Source organism: Cavia porcellus, unplaced genomic scaffold (assembly GCF_034190915.1).
Source record: "Cavia porcellus strain 051 isolate PalLab524CR breed Dunkin Hartley unplaced genomic scaffold, mCavPor4.1 scaffold_6, whole genome shotgun sequence".
Lineage (NCBI taxonomy): Eukaryota > Metazoa > Chordata > Mammalia > Rodentia > Caviidae > Cavia > Cavia porcellus.
Window position 1 is genome coordinate 105,254,116 of NW_026947489.1, and position 15,832 is coordinate 105,269,947.

Here is a 15,832-nt window from a genome sequence, read left to right on the forward strand (position 1 = left end):
CTACAGAACTGCTCGGCAGGGCCAGCTCAGCCAGCACATTTGGCCCTCAGGTCCTGGAACAACTCGAGGGAGCCCAACCTCCACAGTGTCACCCCTTTCCCATGAACCTGTGACTCAGTTCTTTCCTGATGTGTGACAAGTGGCTGTTACTGGAGGAGGCTGGGGGCTTCCTGGGCACCCCCACTACACAATGAACTTGTGACGGGGAGGTGGTGTCCTCAGATCGCAGACCTCAAAGCCCCTAATTTCTTAGCAGCCAACAGTGGATTTGGAGCCTCCTGCTCAGCCACCACAGTCTAGGGACGTTGTCCCTCCCAGCACTTCTTCCCAGCTGGAGGTTGTGTGCGGTGGTGGCAGGAGCCAAGACAGCTGCACAGGGCAGTGGAGTTCCCTTGCCCAGTCTCTCCCTGCAGGAGTGGCCCCCATCGCCCTCCAGATCCCCTCTTCTTCCTGGAAGGGAAAGTCTGTGGGGATCGGGTGGCTGCGCACCCCACTACCCACTGCCTGCCCGGGAGGAATTGGTTTAATCCAACATGGTTTGTACCCCTGCCCGCTGGCTCAGCATCCCAGGTGCAGAGCCTTTCGGAAGACGGTGCGGAACTCTGCATTGAAAACGGTGTAGATGACAGGGTTGAGAGCGCTGTTGACGTAGCCCAGCCAAGTGACAGCGCTGACCAGGCGCGGGGACACGGAGCAGGTGGGACACAGCGCTCGTGTTATGTGCACCACGAAGAAAGGCGTCCAGCATACCAGGAAGGCCCCTAGGGATGGGCACCGTGAGCAGACGCTGTGGCGCAGGGCCGGGGTCCCCTTCTTGGTCCCTCCCTCCGCTCACCTCCCCGCACTCGGGAACCCACCGACCACCACCGGCAGGACCCTCATGGCCTTGCGCTCGCGACTGGTGATCTTGGCGCGCGGACTATTGCGGGCGTGCAGCGGTAGCGCCACTTTGGGGTTGAAGCCTGGAGCTACGCAGTCCTTGCCGCAGGGGTCCTGGAGGTGCTCCGTCGCGGGGTCCACGCAGTCCAACGCGCAGGGGAGCTCAGGCGCTAGGTCCTCAGGGTCCAAGGCGTAGGGGAGCCCGGGCAAGGGGTCTGCAGGGTCCTCGACGCAGGGGAGCCTAGGCGCGCAGTCCGCACGGTCCAGGTTGCAGGTGCCCATGGCGAGCGCAGGCACTGGGGATGACGCTGGGCTGCTGGGCCGCCTGGGCGCATGTGTGTGCAGCTTGGCACGCCGGGCAGCCCCCCAGCGACGCAGGCCTCGGAAGGTGGCCCAGTAGAGCAGCAACATGACCGGGCAGGGAAGAAAAAAGGAGCACACGGACGAGTAGACCACGTAGTCGCGGTCCTCCAGGCGGCACACGGTCGGGTCGCGCCCGCGCACGTCGTTGAGGCCGAACAGCACGGGCGCCGCTACCGCGGCGGACAGCAGCCACGTGGCGCCAATGAGCAGCAGCTGACGCCGGCCTTGCCTTCCGTAGCTCAGCGGCACCGTCACAGCCACAAACCTGCGGGTCGCGGGCGGGGGCGTGGTGAGGGCGCAGGATACCGGGACAGGGAAGAGCAGCGGGGTGCGGAGCGCAGAGGCCGCGGAGGGCGCATGGGTCACGGGCGGGTGCTGACCTGTCCACGCTGATGGCGCACAGGTTGAAGATTGAGGCGGTACAGAGCATGACGTCCATGGCCATGAGCGCGTCGCAGAGGCGGGGGCTCAGAAGCCACTCTCCGCCGTGGACCTGGGCGGCCATGAGGGCACAGCAGGAGACACAAGACCTGAGGTTTCCAGCCATAGTCATTGCCGCGACTTCCTAAGACCCACTGTTTAGGGGATCCAGGGTTAAGGATCACAGGGAAGGGGCCTGAGGTCCATGGGGCACCCACTGGGCTTCCCTGTATAAGACTCCTTGTGTTAGGCCCGCGAAGCCTAAGGGAGATCCTGGGGGCCTAATGTCATCGCGGGGGGCACAGCACCAGCCCTAGCTGACAGAAATAAACACCTGAAGCAGCCTCTCTAAACTGCCTGTTTCAGAACTTGGGACAAGGGGCTGGGGATTTAGCTCAGCGGCATAAGCGCCTGCCTTGCAAGCAGGCAGTCGTGAGTTCGATCCCTGGTACCGATAAAAATGAAAAAGACAAAAAAAAAAAAAAAAAAAAAAAAAAAAACTTGGGACAAGTCACTTCATTTTTCCCCACGACCTCGGCACAGCGCCCAGTCCAGGATCTTGCATGCATCATCTCCCCCCAAGGGCAAAGAGGCTGCCAGCCGTCCCTCTAAATCCCGCTGATGGGGACGATTAGGCGCTTAAGAATTGTCACGGTGACGTCTGTGCGCAGCCTGGGAGCAACAGAGGTCAAGCGTGCCCTTACTGCAGGCCTCAGGTGTCTACCTAGAAGCCGGCCTCCCCTCCCCCAGGGCACAGGACACCGCGTCCCAGCCCAGCACTTAAGCGGCTTTGCTCGGGCCAAACCTCGGCTCAGGCGTGGGCGCCACGGTGGGTACGCGGAGAGCAGACCCTGCCCGCTCAACTCCCTGCACCCGCACTGCCCGCAGGTCCGTTAGCCGGGGCTGTGGCATGTGCGGGACGGGCTGGCGACTGTGTTAGAGGTGTGCGTGGCCGTGGCGCGTTTCATGGTGTGCACACCCTGAGGCAGTGGGGGAGCCCGAACTTCCATCTGCCCGTCAGTCTAGCTGATGAGGGGCCGCATTGGACGGGCTGAATCATCTGTTTCTGGGGTTCCTGGCTCAGGGAACAAGGGCTTTTTGGGTGGCAGACGCCAAGACGAAGAGGTGACAGAGGGACAACCAAAAGCCCGGGGGACAGGGAGATTAGGTGCCTAAGATTGCCCGGGCTCCAGCTCCTGAGGCCACGCGCTGGGCGAGGACGGGAGGGCACAGGCCGCAGGAGCAGGGCGGGCGCCCGCTCACCTCTGAGTAGACGAACAGCGGCAGCACTAGCAGAGCGAGGAGCAGGTCGGCGGCTGCCAGGCTCAGGATGAAGTAGTTGGTGGGCGTCTGTAGGGCGCGCTCCGAGGCCACGCTCAGGCACACAAGCGAGTTCCCCGCCAGCACCGCGCAGATGAGCAGCGCGCCTCCTGCCAGCGCCGCCGCGCCCGCAGCCCCCGTGCCGGCCGCTCGTCCCGCCAGGAGCCCACCGCCGGCTGCCGCGCTGCGGTTCCCCATGGTGCGCGGCCCACGCGCTCGCGTGGGGGTCTGGTTCCGGTGACCCGCGGAGCTCCTTCCCGCAGCCCCGCCCACCTATAGGCCCCGCCCACGACGTATCCAGTCCCCACGAGCTCAGCCGGGTCTCAGAAGATGGGGTGGCCCGGCGCCCCGCGGTGTTCACCACTTGCACCCCGCGCTTTTGCAATCGCCACCCCGCAAGCCCAGTTTCGAGGTTGTGGCGGCACGGGGAAGGGCATTGAGGGCTGCACCATGGGACACCACGGGGCGGGCAGCCCGTGGACCCAACGGGGACTGTAGGCACCTGGAAGCGACTAGGAGCGGGCGCCCCGCTCGCCTTTTGGTGTAGGCGCGGCCACAGCCTCAGGCACCGCCTCCTGAGGCTCCCGGCCACCCACCTCGTTATGCCGGCCGCCTCCAAGCTTTCTAGCCCACCTGGGTCATGGCGGGCAGCCGGCTCGGCGTCGGCGCCAGCACCAGGCCCACTCTGACCTCGGGTCCTCCTGTGTGGGGTGAGAAGCTGCAGTCCTGAGCTTCACCGCAGGCCCCATCTAGACGTACGCTTCGGGCTCCGTGGGCTGGGCTGGCAGAGGATGAGCCAGGGACTCACAGGACATTGCGGGAAGGGGCCAGAAGCCTCCACGCCTGCAGATTCCAAAAGCGCGAGAAGGAAGCACAAGGACAGCCTGAGAGTAGTTTCATCCTGGGTCCGCAAGCCCCAAGTGACCCTGCTGAGAGCTGCTCTCTGCAGATGTCACTGCAGGGCTGCTGCAAGGGGGCTCCGAGCCTGACCAGGCTCACACCAGCCCTCGCCTTACACTCCACCATCCGAGAAGTGCAGGAGTGCTCAGGACCAGGCTGGCAGCCGAGGGAGGGCCGTTCCAGGAATCCAGGGTCCTGATATCAAAGATGTCAAGGGATGGGCTGAGCTGGCAGATATGTTGGAGAGGCTGAGCGTGGTGGCTCATACCTGTAACCCCTGCACTCCCGAGGCTGACAAGGCTGATGCAGGAGGCCAGCCTGAACTACAGAGTGAGACCCTGTCTTAACAAACAAACAAACAAACAAACAAAAAACCCCACCACATGTGTGCCACTGTCACCACAGGGGGCGCGGGGGGGGGACAGTAGGGCAGAGATGAGGGTGCGGGACGCTGCCGCCTCCCTCTTCTTGCCAGTTTCCTCCAGGCTGGTTCTGGGGATCCTGTGTCTTAGAGATTTGCTGTGAGGTATCTACACACACAAGACCAGCTCCAAATGAATCATTTTTAAATGCACAATTTATTTATTTATTGTCTTTTTATCAGTACCAGGGATCAAACTCACGACTGCCTGCTTGCAAGGCAGGTGCTTATGCCGCTGAGCTAAATCTCCAGCCCCAAAAATGCACAATTTAAACTTGTAAAGAAAAGTTATGGAAAAAAAGAAGAGAATATTCTTGTGACTTGGAATTAGGCAGAATCTTAGAGTCAACACTAATACCACGAGCCACAAATGATAAACTTCAGTCAGTCAAAATTACAACTTCCACTTCAGAATGGAAGAACACATTAACAAATCATATGCCTAGCAAATACTGTGTACATATATAGTGATAACAATCTATGGTCTTTATAAAATATATAAAGAATCTCCAAACTCAAGAATAATGACCTCAAGAACCATGCCAGAGTGATGACTCTTCTGAATCTAGACGTAAAGTCTCTCAACAAAATGAGAGCAAACAGTCTCCAGCAGGCAGTTTGAAAGGATTATAAACCCTGACCCAGGAACTGACAAGATGTGGCGCCAGACGGGAATCCCTGGATGTGACAGCCACACTAATGGAATGAGGAGAAAATCCCACACTATCATCCCAGTGAGTGCAGCAAAAGCATTTGACGGACGGGAATACGTGTGTGCCCAGATAGCTGAGTTCCACCCCAGCATTCAGACCATCTGCACGCTGGGAACCAGAAGAAAAACCTGTGATGATCTCACTGCCACTCCTACCCACATCTCGGAGACCAGGAGAAGGATGTGAAGACTGGTGTGTGCCTTCTGTCTGTGGAAGTTCTCCACCAAGAAATGGGTGAAGGAAACAAGAGACACTCAGTACTGCAGAGGAAAACGTTGTGTGTTTCTGTGCTTATTACACAATCTTATCTGTAGAAAATCCCAAGAAAGCCCCTGTTGAATCTAAAAAGCAAAATTAGAGGCTGGGGTGGGGGTGGAGGTGCACACCTCTAATCTCAGCACTGGGGAGGCTGAGGCAGGCAGATCACAGGGAGTTTGATGACAGCCTGTACTAAAAAGCACAATACTGTCTCAGGAAAACCAAAAAGGCTGGAGCGGGACTAGCAGGGAGAAATAGGAAAGCTGATCCTAGAATTCATGTGGAATTGTAGGGAACCCCAAATAACCAAAAGAATTCTGAAAAAGGAAACTAAAAGTCTTCAAAATTTCAAAATGTTAAAGCTTCAGGCAACCCACTTGGGACTCCTTCTGTCTTTCTCTCAGACAGAAGCTTTCTTTCTCTCAATAAATATATTCTGCTCTAAAAAATATGTTAAAGGGAATCAAGGGGGTGGTACAGTACAAGGCTAGGTGTGCAGCTCTGTGGAACAGAATTGAGGGGCTGGGGTAACCCCAAATCACAGCTGATGTTTCCACAAGGCTGACTTGAGAGATGTATTGGTGTGGGGTATGGGGGTGGCTAGTGAGCATGACTCTGGGGACAGTATCTGGTTCCTGATGCCTTTTTCTCTGGCTCTTGCCCTGTCTGCCTCTGCCTTGGTTATACCTGCTCATAGACCTGCTCCTCTGAAGCTGTGAGCCAAAGGGAACCTTTCCTGCTGACAAGTGAGTAAATCAGGCATTTGGTCCCAGAAACGAAGAGCTGATGCATGCAGGTGCCCAACTGTGCATAGGGAAGAACATCTTCAACACCTGGCGCTGGAACAGCTGTCAATCTACAAGAAAAGGAAGGAGCTGGATCTTATCTCATACCAATGGAGAATAACTAATCCTAGCACTTAGAGAGGCTGAGACAGGAAGATCGTTGTGAGTTCAAGGCCAGCCTGAACTACATAGCAAGACCCTGTATCAAAAACTAAAAAGAAAAGACTGTGCATCCTTACAAAGAGCACGCAGTCCTTTTAGTGGTGTTCAGGCACAGGCTGCAGCCTGGGAGCCACCATGCCTGGTTTGAGTGTTAATGTTTTACATAAAAGATAACTGAACACTGGTGAGGGGGTGTGAGATTAAAGAGGGTTTTGACTTTCAAATTAATTTTTCTGTAAACCAAACTGCTCTAAAACATTTTGAAATTATTTTTCTCTATTTTTTGTTTTCTTTCTTTTCTTTTTCTCTTCTTTCTTTCTTTCTTTTTTTTAGACCAGGTACTCACTGTGTAGTTCAGGCTGGCCTTGAAGTCCCTTTGTCCCAGGCTAACCTCAAATTCGAAGTAGTCCTCCTGCCTCAGCCTCCCAAGTGCTGGGATCACAGACCTCACCACCATAGCCAGCTCTCTCGGTTATTTTTCAAATGTCACGCTGAGGTTTAGCAGGAGGATTGGTCTGTAACAGTCAGCTGGCCTCATGAAATGGGCCTTAATGTCACTTTGCTGAGTCCTTCAGTCTCTCTTCCTTTGCTGCTCTGACTGCCTGGCCAGCCTTTCCAGAGCTGCCAGGTCTGGCAACTGCGACCCTGGCCAGAGTCTGGTGGGTCTCCAGGCTGCCTCCTACTTGCAGTCCCAATCCCCTCGCCCTGGCGCCACCACGTCCCCTTGGCTTGCCTGAGCACCAGCTGGTGGCCGCACCCCAGGGCTCTGTGGACCTGCCCATGGTGCCGTTCCCACATGACAGAAGGGCAGGAGGTAGCAGTGACAGCTGGGGGGGTGGCCCTGACCTTCCCTCTCGGTCGATGCATCCGGACTATGTGGCGCCAGGGCCCCTATAAAACATAGCACTGATTTGGGGCCCCAGTGCCTGGCACTGCACCCACCATGGCCCCTTGCCCATTGCCACTGATACTGATGTTGCTGCTGCTGCTCGGGGGCCCAGCTGCACACCCTGCACCACCCAGGTGAGCCTCGAGGCCCCAGGTGAGGGCCCCCTTCCCACCTCACCTGACCCAGGGCCAACCCATCCTTAGGGCCGCACGACACTCGGACGGGACATTCACCAGTGAGCTCAGCCGTCTTCGAGACAGTGCCCGGCTGCAGCGCCTGCTGCAGGGCCTGGTGGGCAAGCGCAGGTGAGTGACCAGGGGAGCTGCAAAAGGATGGGCAAGTGGGGGACAGGGACAGATGCCTGATTCTGATTTTGGGGGACAGCGATCAGGACACAGAGAACAGCACCACTGGGTCCAAACCTGTGGACAGCCCGCTGTGCCTGCTGTGGCTGGACACAAGCACTCTGCAGGCCTGGTGAGCACCCTCAGTCCATCCTGAAGGCCAGGGGGCTGGGTGCCAGTCCTGGTCCCTAAGGCACTGTCTCTGCAGGATGCTCCTGGGGCACTCCCTTGGCCATGCACCATTTCCATGGCTGCCTCCTGACCCCAGGCCCGAGGCTGAAATTTCAGAGCTGGCTGGAGCCACACAGCGCCCTGATGAAGAGGAGGAGGAGTCCGGAGGCTGGCTGGGAGTGGGAGCAGGAGCGGGGGAAGGGGCGGGGGCTGGGGCTGGGGCTGGGGCTGACTGTACTTGAGGCCAATAAAGGAAGAAGTTCCCAGGGCTCCAGCTCACAGCTCCGTCTCTGCTCATCAGGCATCAGGTAGGGGGCTGCCCCCCATTCAGCATCTGCCCTTGAACCCTGGGCCATCGGGCACCTACTCTCATCTCTGTCCACTGGCTACATGCCCAGCACCCATCTCCTTCCACATGGAGCTCTGGTCCCCAGTTGCATGGCTGGGTGCCCACAGGGTACACATCCAGGTCTCCAGGAACGCCCAAGTTCGAGGCCCTGGAGGATGTCTTGCTGCATGTTGCTGGCTGAGTAGCTTATGGCATGGGAATGGTGCTGTCGCCACCTCTGGGAATGGAGACAGGGCTGTCACCACAGCAGGCAGCTGAGCCGGGGTGGTGGCGCACTAAAAGTGGCCAGGGGCCCCATGGGCACTAGTGCCACACAGAAGTCTGGGGGCCAGAAAGAGCTTCCCGCCTGACACTAGCTCAGGGTTTGAGGGAAAGGTAGAGGGAGATGGAGGCCAAGAGCCCCACCAAAGTCCCAGGAGCACCCAGGTGCCCAAGCCTTTCCATCTCTTCTGTGACCTGTTTCACACACCTGGAGTTTTCTGACAGGCAGGGGGCACCCTAGCACACCAGAGCCTATCCCTCAGCCAGGGGAGCCAGAGTTCTAAGAGGGATGTGCACCCAGAGAACAGACCTTGGGGACCTGGCCCAGAGGATCCTGAGAACAGTAGCGAGCAGGTGACAGTAAGGAGGGGGTGAACTCAAAGCCAAGGATAGATCTGCTCAGACTTACCACCTTCTACAGCCACTCCAACCCTGTCTAGCACAGTACCAGCCCTATCCTCCAGCCTTGTCCCCAGGTCCCGTCACTGGTCCTGTCCCAGCCCTATGGCCCCCAGCAGCCTCAGCTCTTTCATACCCTGTGTTGTTGAGCAGCCCCTTCCTGGGACACCTGACTGAGGCCTGACTTAGGCTGAATGCCACCCAGGTCCCCTCCTGGGCAGTGGCCTAGCCTGACCGGCCTGCGGGAACCCCCCTGGTGGAGCCGTCATCAGGGCCATAAAGCAGGGCGGTGCCTGGCAGGGCGAAGTTCAAGTTCGTCTCTGAAGCAGGAAAGGCCCAGACCTGGACTGCAGGCTACCAGACCTTCCGGCAGGTGACAGCCGACAAGATGGGGGCTAGTGCCCTGTTGTGGGCCCCCCTGCTGCTGCTCTGCATGCTGCCTTGCCAACTCCCCGGGGCGGCAGCCCAGGACCAGGGTAGGTGCTGGCTGGGAGGGGGGCCAACACAGGGGAGGGGCTGGCCAGCACCAACTGTCCCCTCTGCCCCCCAGTCTGCTCAGTGGACAAGACCTTGATCAGTGTCAAGGAGAACACAGAGATCACTGGACCCCTGGTGAACATCTCCATCCCAGATGGCCAGGACGTTATCCTGGGGCCCTTGTCCACCCCCTCCACCTTCCAGATCCTGGGGAACCAGCTGTTCCTCAAGGTGATCCCTGATTACGAGGTACAGGCAGCAGGCTGGGGTTCCTATGGAGAGTATTTGGAGAGAGTGCTGGGGTCTGGGTTGTGTGGGATGGAACGGGGCTTCGAGAGTGATAGTGGTAATGGGCACTCCAGGAGACACCTGCCCATGGAACTGGGGGTCACAGACTTGTGTGGCCTACAGGAGAATACCATGCTGGAGGCTCACCTGGAGTGCAGGAGGGACCACACAATGGTGAGTCCTCCCTACCCTTGGCACAGTTCCTGAGGTGGCTCCTGAGTGACCTTACTCTGGGTCACTGTCGAATGTCCATCTCCAACTCCACCCACACTACCTCAGCCCAGACTCTGCCCTGAGCTTTGGGCCCCACACCCATCGGAGGACCATCCCCACATCTACCAGCACCATCCAGGCCCCAGCCCCATACCTGCAGGGCCTCCACGGGCACTGAGTGGTTCCATGGTGCCCTTGTCCCTCTGCCCCATCCCTCCCCCTGCACGTCCTGCAAGACAAGTGGACCTGACACCCACCCTCTCACCTTGAGTCCCCGCAGGGCCCAGCTGCAGCACATGCTCCCTTGAACCTTCCCTCGACCTGCTGCTCCACCCCATCCCTGTGTGTGATTAGTCTAGAGAAGCTGTAAAACCAAGTCCAGCCCCACAGAGCTCCCAGGCTGCCTCCCAAATTGGAGTTGAAGCCCAATGTGAATGTAGCCTGGGATGCGCTCCTCCCACCTGCCCTGTCCTGCATGGAAGCGTTCCTTCCTGGGGTGCCAGGGTGCCGACCCACTCGCAGCCTGCTCCATTCTCCTAGCCTCTCTCAAGGAAAATGTGCAAAGACAGGTTCCACTGAGACTAAGCGTCATCCCTCCTCCCCTTCCCTGTGCTCACCATGTCACCTACAAGACCTCAGTCTGTGTCCCTAACAGATAAGGACCTCTCCTGCCTAAATGTGGTCTCGGGGGCTGGCATGTGGTGTGCACCAAGCTCCAGGTTCTACTCTCAGTCTGGGAGACTCAGCCTTGGTGTTTTGTTTGAGTTAGGCCCAAGCAGAGTCCACCTGACATCCTGACTCATACTCCCAAAAATGTCTAAATGGGTCAGTCCAGTAGGAAACTGGACTGCATTTGTTCTTGAAGATGAGCAAATGTGTGTCCCATCTCTCAGGAGATCCTGCTGGTTTCTTCCCAACCCTATCTGCTCCCCAGAGCTCTTGTCCCTTCTGCCATACTTTGCCACTCACTTTCTGTTCCTTGTGAGCCCCGGCCAGGACCAGAGACCTCAGGGCAGGCTCTGCAGTTCCAGCTGCTGGGTGGGCCTTGAAAGGAATGAATGACTGAAGGGATGAGTGAATGCAGGGAGGAGGAAGGGGAGGAAGGACAGGGCCAGGAGGGCAGCTACATCGCCTGGAGGATGAAGGAGGCTGAGAGGCTGTGGTCCCCAGGTAACACAGCTGGTAGTGCTGGTGTCCGTGCTGGATGTCAACGACAATGCCCCAGAGTTCCCCTTTGAGACCCAGGAGTGGGATGTGGCAGAGGTGAGTCAGGGCAGCCAGAGCTGGTGCCATCTGGGCCCAACGTGTGTGGGTATGAATCCACCCCATCACTGGAGCCCACAAGCCCACCTGGCCCAGCTGAGCTCCTCCCTGTCCAGGATACCAAAGTGAACTCGACAGTTATCCCTGAGGCTAAACTGACGGCTACCGACAAGGACAAAGAGGACAACTTGTTCTACACCCTCCAGGAAGTGACCCCGGTTGGTCCTGCCCTGACCCCAACACAGAGCCCTTGGCTGCCCCATCCTCACCTGCCAGGATCTCAGGCAGTGCCTCCTCTCTTCGCCCCTAGAACGCCAGCAGCTTTTTCTCTCTGGAGGGGATGAACCGCCCAGCCCTGCGGCTGGACCGGTCCCTGGACTACTACCAGTCGCAGAACATGACCTTCCAGCTGCTGGTCCGGGTAAGGCCCTCAGGTACCCTGCACCTCAGCCCTGCCAGGAGCCCATCCAAGCTGCTTCCAGCCTGACACGGCAGCAGGGCTCTCTTGCAGGACACTCGGGAGGAGGACATGGAGCCCAGCCACACAGCCACGGCCACCCTGGTCTTGCATGTGCTGCCGGCTGATCTGAGGCCCCCCTGGTTCCTACCCTGCTCCTACTCAGATGGCTATGTCTGCATCCAGGCCCAGTACAATGGGGCTGTCCCCACAGGGCACACCCTGGTAACGGGGGTCCCAGGGGAGGGCTGTCCCCACAGGGCTCTGGTGAGGGGCAGCCTGGACCAGCTGGAGTCTAGAATAGGTGTCAGGAGACACAGGTGGAGACTGGGGGACTGAAGCAATTTTGGCTCTGCTTTCAAAGCTGATGTGCACATTCTTTCTTGGTGAACATGGTCTCCAGCTTGGGTGCTGGGTGGACATAAGGAAAGCCCAGGAGGGCCTAGGAACCTGCAAGGCCAGCCAGGATGTGGCATCACAGGCCCCAAGGCAGCTGCCTCTTGGCCCACCTTGTGGGTGGGGACAGAGGAGCCCTGGAGTCTGTGCTGTGCCAACAGGCAGATATCTTGCTGTGGGAACCCTACCTCTTCCAAGTGCTCACCCCTCCAAAACAATGGCCTCTCTGCACTGGCCCCACAAGCTTCCCTGTCTCCGCAGCCATCTCCCCTCATCCTGCATCCTGGACCCATCTATGCTGTGGATGGGGACTGGGCCATCAATGCACCCATCATCTACAGCATTGTAGGGGGTGAGTGAAGACCAGGCCCCACTCCCACAGCACCCACCCAAGCCCCAGCCCAGCTGGGGTTCTGAAGCTCAGTCACCAGAGCTAGCCCTGACTGCCGCATACCCTTCCAGGGAACATGGACAACACTTTTGCCATTGACCCAGACTCTGGTAACCTTACCATGGCCAAGATCGTCCCCAGTCCCATGACCTTCATCTTGCTAATCAGGGTGGGTGCAGCGTGGAGTGGCCCATGGGAGGCTCAGTGCCACCTTCAAGCCCCTGTGGTCACTGCTGCTTCCCTGTCTCCCTAGGGGGACCAGGCTGACAGGGTCCGATACTCAGTGACCCAGGTCACTGTGGAGGCCCGCTCTGCCACTGGCAGCCTGCCCCACTTTCCCCAGAACCTGTATCGTGGCATTGTGGCACCTGGCTCTCGGGCTGGTGTGGCTGTCAGGGATGCAGCCTCACCATCCCAGCCTCTGAGGATCCAGGCTCAGCACCCTGACTTCCCGGTATGCACCCGCTCTGCCCCAGTAAGAACTCTGAGACTTGAGTGGGTCCCTGGGTTGGATTCCTGACTGTGTGGGTGGCTTGGGATGGACATGGGGTGGCCGAGGCCCAGGACCACTGTGGCCATGTCCAGGACCTCAACTCAGCCATCATATACCAAATCACCAACTGCTCTGAGTTCCGGATGGAGGGGGAGGCCGTGCTGACTGCCACAGTGCTGGAGCATGAGGGAATCTTCTATGCAAAGGTGAGGTGGGGGGCATGTCTGTGGAAGGGGGGTGCAGAAAGTCTCAGCAAGATCAAGCCCCCTTCCTGCCCCAGGTGGAGGCTACAAACACCGTGACCGGGGGTACAACGACTGCCGTTGCTGAGATTTGGGTTTCAGAGCAGGTACCCCCCACCACAGGTGAGCCTTGGGATCCCTCAGCTTGGTGGCTCCTCCACTGGGACAAGTAGGGGGAGGCAAGCCCTGCTGCCCAGGATCACCAGAGATGCCCCCATCCCGAGACCGGGAGAACAATGAGGTCCTTGACCAGCACTAGCCCCCTATGATCAGCCCTGGGGTGACCACTGGTCCTCACCCATCCTCAGGCACAACACTGAGGCCTGTCATCCCCGCCACACCTGGGGGGCTCCCTGGTTTAGGAGCCAGCACCACCACTCGGCCATCCATTCCAGGTGGGGTCTCAGCTCAGACCCCGAAGCCAGGGACCTCTCGGCTGACGACCACCAGGGTGGCAACCGGCTCGTCCACCCGGCCAGCCACTGGTGGGGTCTCAACTCAGACCCCAAAGCCAGGGACCTCTCGGCTGACGACCACCAGGGTGGCAACCGGCTCGTCCACCCGGCCAGCCACTGGTGGGGTCTCAACTCAGACCCCAAAGCCAGGGACCTCTCGGCTGACGACCACCAGGGTGGCAACCGGCTCATCCACCCGGCCAGCCACTGGTGGGGTCTCAACTCAGACCCCAAAGCCAGGGACCTCTTGGCTGACGACCACCAGGGTGGCAACCGGCTCCTCCACCCGGCCAGCCACTGGTGGGGTCTCAACTCAGACCCTGAAGCCAGGGACCTCTCCGTTAAGGCCGCCTGGGTCCAGCAGGACCTCCCCAGTCTCAGGTAGTCCCTACTCTACTTGCCCTTCCTCATTTGAGGCCCTGGGTGGTTATGGAGGATGCTCTGGGACAGGGTCCACCCAGGCTGACCCAGTCTGCCTACACCAGGAACCCAAGGAGGGGTTGGATCTTTGGGGCAGCTGGACCCAAGGACCCGAGGAGATGTAGGGGCAGCAGCTGGATTTGGGATTCAGTGAACCCTATGATTTCTAGGGCTATTTATAATTTAGGTCTTAAAATGGAAAGCACTCCTGTAAGGATTAGATGAAGACTGTATAATAGCAGGACATGGCCACAGTGGTCCTGGACCTCGGCCACCCCACGTCCTATAATCCCAGCACTTAGGTGGCTGAGGCAGGAGGATTACCAGGAGTTCCAAACCAGCCAGGGGTACATAGTGAGTTCAAGGCCAGCCTACATTACAAAATGAGACTCTCTCAAAAAACAGAAACAGCCAAAAAAATTGCATAAGCAAGTACAGTATGCTTCCTGCTGTCCCAGCTATTCTGGAAGCTGAAGCAGAAAGATCACTTGAGGCCCTGAATTTGAGGTAGACCAGACAATACATTGAGACCCTGTCAGAAAAGATGGTATGACTGACAGGACCAGGGGTAATTGGCATACATGGAGGCCACACAAGCCTGTGTGTGGTGGCCATGGCCAGCACCTTCCTGGAATCCAGGCTGGAAACCAAACCCATTCCTCAGGGGAGCCTTGGTGGGCTCGAGGTAAATAGACCAGTTCCCTGGTGTAGACGCCAATGGGCATGATCACTGGGACACATTCACAAAGCCCAGGGGCAATGCCCTACTACACACAAAGAGGTAAGGAAACTGGGCAGATATGGGGGTCCCGCATCTGGTCTAAGTGAGGCACTGGTGAGTGGGTGTGGAGGCCACAGAGAGCCTCCCCTAAGGGCTCGTCCACTGCCCTCCTGCAGCCTCCTGGGCCCTATTGTCCTCAAGAGTCTCTTGGCAGCACAAAGTACTCGCTCCCTAGAAACTCAGCTGTAGGGACCAGTCCTGGCCTGACTTATTTTCGGGGTGCCCAGACTGGTGCAGACTGGTGAGGACAGAACTATGTTCCTCCAACATTAAGTGGCCACGGGATCTCTGCAGGGACACCAGAAGACACCATTGAGGAAGACAAGCACTTCTCCACAGTGGACATGGCGATCTTGGGAGGGGTGCTGGGTGCGCTGCTGCTGCTCGCCCTCATTGGCCTGGTTGTGCTCCTCACTAAGCACTATGGGTACCGGTGGCACTGCTGTTCCAGCAAAGCTACGGTGAGCCTGGGGCTGGGCTCAAGGGTGCAGGTTAGCAAAGGGCACAGGGACAGATGAGGGGGGTGGCGAGTAAGAGCAATGAGAGATGGGGAGGTGGAGTGAGGGGCTGGACTGGGGCAGTGACAGGGGAGAGGGATGAGTACAGAGGGATAGGCAGGCAGGACAGCAGAGAAACCTGGAAGACAGACCTACAAAGAACTGTGGGAGTCGGAGCCCAGACACTGTCCCTGATGCCCTTGCTGGCCCCCAGGAACCCCAGTCCCATGGCTTTGATAACCAGGCCTTCCTGGATGACCATGAGGCCACCAAGGCATCTGCCCCAAGCCCCAAGCCAGGCCCCACACCTGTGGAGACATCGTCTACACCCCTGGATCCTGAGCCCCTGAGCTCCGAGTCACCCAACTCTGAGCTCCAAGCCCCAGAGCCCAGTGGCCCTGAGCCCCCTGTGGCCATCAGAGCTGCTGGGGACAGCCCCTCGGCTGTGAGGTCCATCTTGACCAAAGAGCGGCGGCCTGAAGGTGGCTACAAGGCTGTGTGGTTTGGGGAGGACATTGGCGCAGAGGCCGATGTCGTGGTCCTCAACACACCCGAGGCTGTTGAGGACAGGGATGGCAACTCTGAGGGCAGTGGCGAAGAGGACATGGACCAGGATAAGAGTCCCCTTGATGAGCTGGATGACTCTACCTACATCTAACACTGCCTGCCCTGACAAGCTGTGCGACTCTACCTACATCTAGCACTGCCTGCCCTGGTGTCCCCTCCCCCAGAATAAAGTGGCCATTTGGACCCCAGAGCCATGGAATCTAGAATTCGCTGTGGGCACTGGGAGGGTCTTGGTCCCCATGGCTCTCGGACATTGAC

The 15,832-nt window shown here is 58.5% G+C and overlaps 3 protein-coding genes across 7 annotated transcripts; 2 read left to right on the forward strand and 1 right to left on the reverse strand.

The window, feature by feature from the left end:
• Nucleotides 1-505: 505 nt before the first annotated feature.
• Drd4 (dopamine receptor D4) lies at nucleotides 506-4,004 on the reverse strand. 2 transcript variants are annotated; one of them, XM_063251981.1, is made up of 4 exons: nucleotides 2,926-4,004; nucleotides 1,623-1,735; nucleotides 858-1,507; nucleotides 506-761 (listed from the first exon to the last, which is right to left on the reverse strand). In XM_063251981.1, exons 1-4 carry the CDS (start codon nucleotides 3,178-3,180, stop codon nucleotides 559-561), a joined length of 1,221 nt encoding a protein of 406 aa, XP_063108051.1. In that variant the 5' UTR covers nucleotides 3,181-4,004; the 3' UTR covers nucleotides 506-558. The 2 variants fall into 2 exon arrangements, with proteins under 2 accessions (XP_063108051.1, XP_063108052.1); XM_063251982.1 differs by having other exon boundaries at nucleotides 1,623-1,817; nucleotides 2,926-3,042.
• A 3,084-nt stretch (nucleotides 4,005-7,088) lies between these two features.
• On the forward strand, nucleotides 7,089-7,867 carry Sct (secretin). Its single transcript, XM_063249782.1, has 4 exons — nucleotides 7,089-7,244; nucleotides 7,314-7,415; nucleotides 7,495-7,587; nucleotides 7,663-7,867. The coding sequence occupies exons 1-4, from the start codon at nucleotides 7,165-7,167 to the stop codon at nucleotides 7,865-7,867; spliced, it is 480 nt and encodes a 159-aa protein (XP_063105852.1). The 5' UTR covers nucleotides 7,089-7,164.
• Nucleotides 7,868-8,938: 1,071 nt separating this feature from the next.
• Cdhr5 (cadherin related family member 5) lies at nucleotides 8,939-15,764 on the forward strand. 4 transcript variants are annotated; one of them, XM_063251995.1, is made up of 15 exons: nucleotides 8,939-9,110; nucleotides 9,185-9,360; nucleotides 9,523-9,573; nucleotides 10,783-10,875; nucleotides 10,992-11,093; nucleotides 11,186-11,296; nucleotides 11,387-11,557; nucleotides 11,990-12,080; nucleotides 12,191-12,288; nucleotides 12,373-12,573; nucleotides 12,705-12,818; nucleotides 12,893-12,977; nucleotides 13,163-13,690; nucleotides 14,805-14,971; nucleotides 15,222-15,764. In XM_063251995.1, exons 1-15 carry the CDS (start codon nucleotides 9,023-9,025, stop codon nucleotides 15,663-15,665), a joined length of 2,520 nt encoding a protein of 839 aa, XP_063108065.1. In that variant the 5' UTR covers nucleotides 8,939-9,022; the 3' UTR covers nucleotides 15,666-15,764. The 4 variants fall into 4 exon arrangements, with proteins under 4 accessions (XP_063108065.1, XP_063108066.1, XP_013006003.1 ...); XM_063251996.1 differs by having other exon boundaries at nucleotides 9,185-9,342; XM_013150549.2 differs by having other exon boundaries at nucleotides 8,940-9,110; nucleotides 13,250-13,690.
• Nucleotides 15,765-15,832: the final 68 nt, after the last annotated feature.

Bases quoted from the DNA above. Each gene is read 5' to 3' on its own strand.
- Drd4 (XM_063251981.1), bottom strand. From the start codon at position 3,180: ATGGGGAACCGCAGCGCGGCAGCCGGCGGTGGGCTCCTGGCGGGACGA. The intron at 1,508-1,622 runs GTCAGCACCCGC...CGCGACCCGCAG, and splicing joins TGCGCCATCAGCGTGGACAG to GTTTGTGGCTGTGACGGTGC. The intron at 762-857 runs GTGGGTTCCCGA...GCCCATCCCTAG, and splicing joins GGTCCTGCCGGTGGTGGTCG to GGGCCTTCCTGGTATGCTGG.
- Sct (XM_063249782.1), top strand. From the start codon at position 7,165: ATGGCCCCTTGCCCATTGCCACTGATACTGATGTTGCTGCTGCTGCTC. The intron at 7,416-7,494 runs GTGAGTGACCAG...TTTGGGGGACAG, and splicing joins GGCCTGGTGGGCAAGCGCAG to CGATCAGGACACAGAGAACA. The intron at 7,588-7,662 runs GTGAGCACCCTC...CTGTCTCTGCAG, and splicing joins ACAAGCACTCTGCAGGCCTG to GATGCTCCTGGGGCACTCCC.
- Cdhr5 (XM_063251995.1), top strand. From the start codon at position 9,023: ATGGGGGCTAGTGCCCTGTTGTGGGCCCCCCTGCTGCTGCTCTGCATG. The intron at 12,081-12,190 runs GTGAGTGAAGAC...ATACCCTTCCAG, and splicing joins CATCTACAGCATTGTAGGGG to GGAACATGGACAACACTTTT. The intron at 13,691-14,804 runs GTAGTCCCTACT...GGATCTCTGCAG, and splicing joins CAGGACCTCCCCAGTCTCAG to GGACACCAGAAGACACCATT.